This window comes from Seriola lalandi, unplaced genomic scaffold (assembly GCF_002814215.2).
Source record: "Seriola lalandi dorsalis isolate HSWRI2012SDOR001 ecotype SW California unplaced genomic scaffold, Sedor1 jcf7180002054883, whole genome shotgun sequence".
Taxonomy (NCBI): domain Eukaryota; kingdom Metazoa; phylum Chordata; class Actinopteri; order Carangiformes; family Carangidae; genus Seriola; species Seriola lalandi.
In genome coordinates, this window is record NW_019525658.1 from 71,443 (window position 1) to 72,960 (window position 1,518).

At 50.8% G+C, this 1,518-nt stretch overlaps 1 protein-coding gene across 2 annotated transcripts in view; it reads right to left on the reverse strand.

Moving 5' to 3' along the window:
- LOC111648006 (multiple epidermal growth factor-like domains protein 9) overlaps positions 1-1,265 on the reverse strand; it is a 59,840-nt gene extending 58,575 nt beyond the window's left edge. The window contains exon 1 of one of the 2 annotated variants that reach the window (XM_023397740.2): positions 337-1,265. In XM_023397740.2, coding sequence (XP_023253508.1) covers positions 337-889 — 553 coding nt within the window. In that variant the 5' untranslated portion in view covers positions 890-1,265. The remainder of the gene's footprint in view (positions 1-336) is intronic. The other variant, XM_023397739.2, reaches the window with a different exon arrangement.
- Between the last annotated feature and the right edge of the window lie 253 nt (positions 1,266-1,518).

Sequence of the window (1,518 nt, forward strand, 5' to 3'; positions counted from 1 at the left end):
GACACTCATCCTATTATAAAAGGCCTCTCGAGCATGATGCAGGCCGCACACCTACATCCACATCATCTCAGAGTCTTATTGTTAAACATATTTTAAAGATACAGTGATTCCCCTTGATGTGAGAAACACATTGAAAACGGAAGGTCTGCCCATTGTTGCATTCTGCGTCAAAAGCTCATAGCGACCATCCAGCAGCCTGAGAGACACCGAGGTCTATTATTTTCCTATGAACATGAATGTGCTAAACAAACAGTATACCCCCACCCCATGATGTAAGCTGTAGAGCATTATTTACCGTTTAAACATTTAACCACAGGCTGGATGGTGGTTACTCACCTTGACTGTTCTCTACTGAGGTGAAAGATGAGCCGATATTATCTGCAGCCCAGGCGTCGTTGGTGGAGCGCTGTGAAACCATGGACACCAGTGTCTGCTGCATTTTCTCCGGAGCGAAGAAGGATGTCTGGGCATCGGTGGATCTTTTGCGGGCGCCAGTTAAGCTAAAGATGGGCGCCGTTATTAGTTCTTTAGTGGCTGAAATTATTCCAGTATCGACAGCAGTGGAGGCGGCCGGGTCCGTTGTAGGAGGCTGGAAGGTGGACGCAGTTTTAGAAACGGGGCTTGTGGTGGCGGTCGAGCCGGCAGAAACAATGCCAGGCCGCGGTGTGAGACCGGTTAGAGGCCCAGGATAAACGCTCCTCTCGCCTGAAGAACGAGGCATGTCGGTGTGGAGGCTCCCCCAGGTGTCGGAGGCTGAGCCGGGCTTCCTGGAAATTGGCGACGCATCGTAGGAGCTGATGCGAGGAGCAGCTTGAGAAAATCCGACACATACAGAGAAAATAAGTAAGAGCAGCGGAGACATGAACATCATTAAGGACGTAAGCCTCATATTCACTTTCAGCTCTCCATCCAGCCCCAGTCACGGTCTCTCAGACCTCTCCCTCTCCACCATTGGTGTCCCCGGGCTGCGTACGGTGCTGTTTGTTGCCCTATGAACCACAGTCAACATTTCACCTGCTCTACAACCTACCGTCAGCCGCGCAGACTGACGTAGCCTTCAGCCAATGGAAGGCCTGGAAGACCGTCCGTGAACGCTCGCTCATTGGCTGGTCTAACAGTGGCAGTAATGCCCTGCGGAGACACAATGTGTCGTAAATTATCAAACGTACGTGTGAAAATCACCTAAACAACCGGTTCACGTTGAACAGCGCGGCTCATGGAGGCAGCTCAGACAGACGGTGTGCTAGTGACAGTGGAGGCTCGGTCAGCTCCGGTAAAACGTGGAAAAACGTTCAATTAGACACACGATGGTGCGTTCAACACCCTGTTGTGTTACGCATGCGCACTGTCTTTTTTAATACGGTGGGTTTATACACACGTCTGCTGATTGGGTAACACGCTCAGACACACCCACTACACGACAGAAAACCACTTCAAATACCTATAGTCATGAGGACATTCCGGCAAGATGGCGGACTGAGCAGCTGTGTATAGTTAGAGCACGTGAAGATCCTCAAA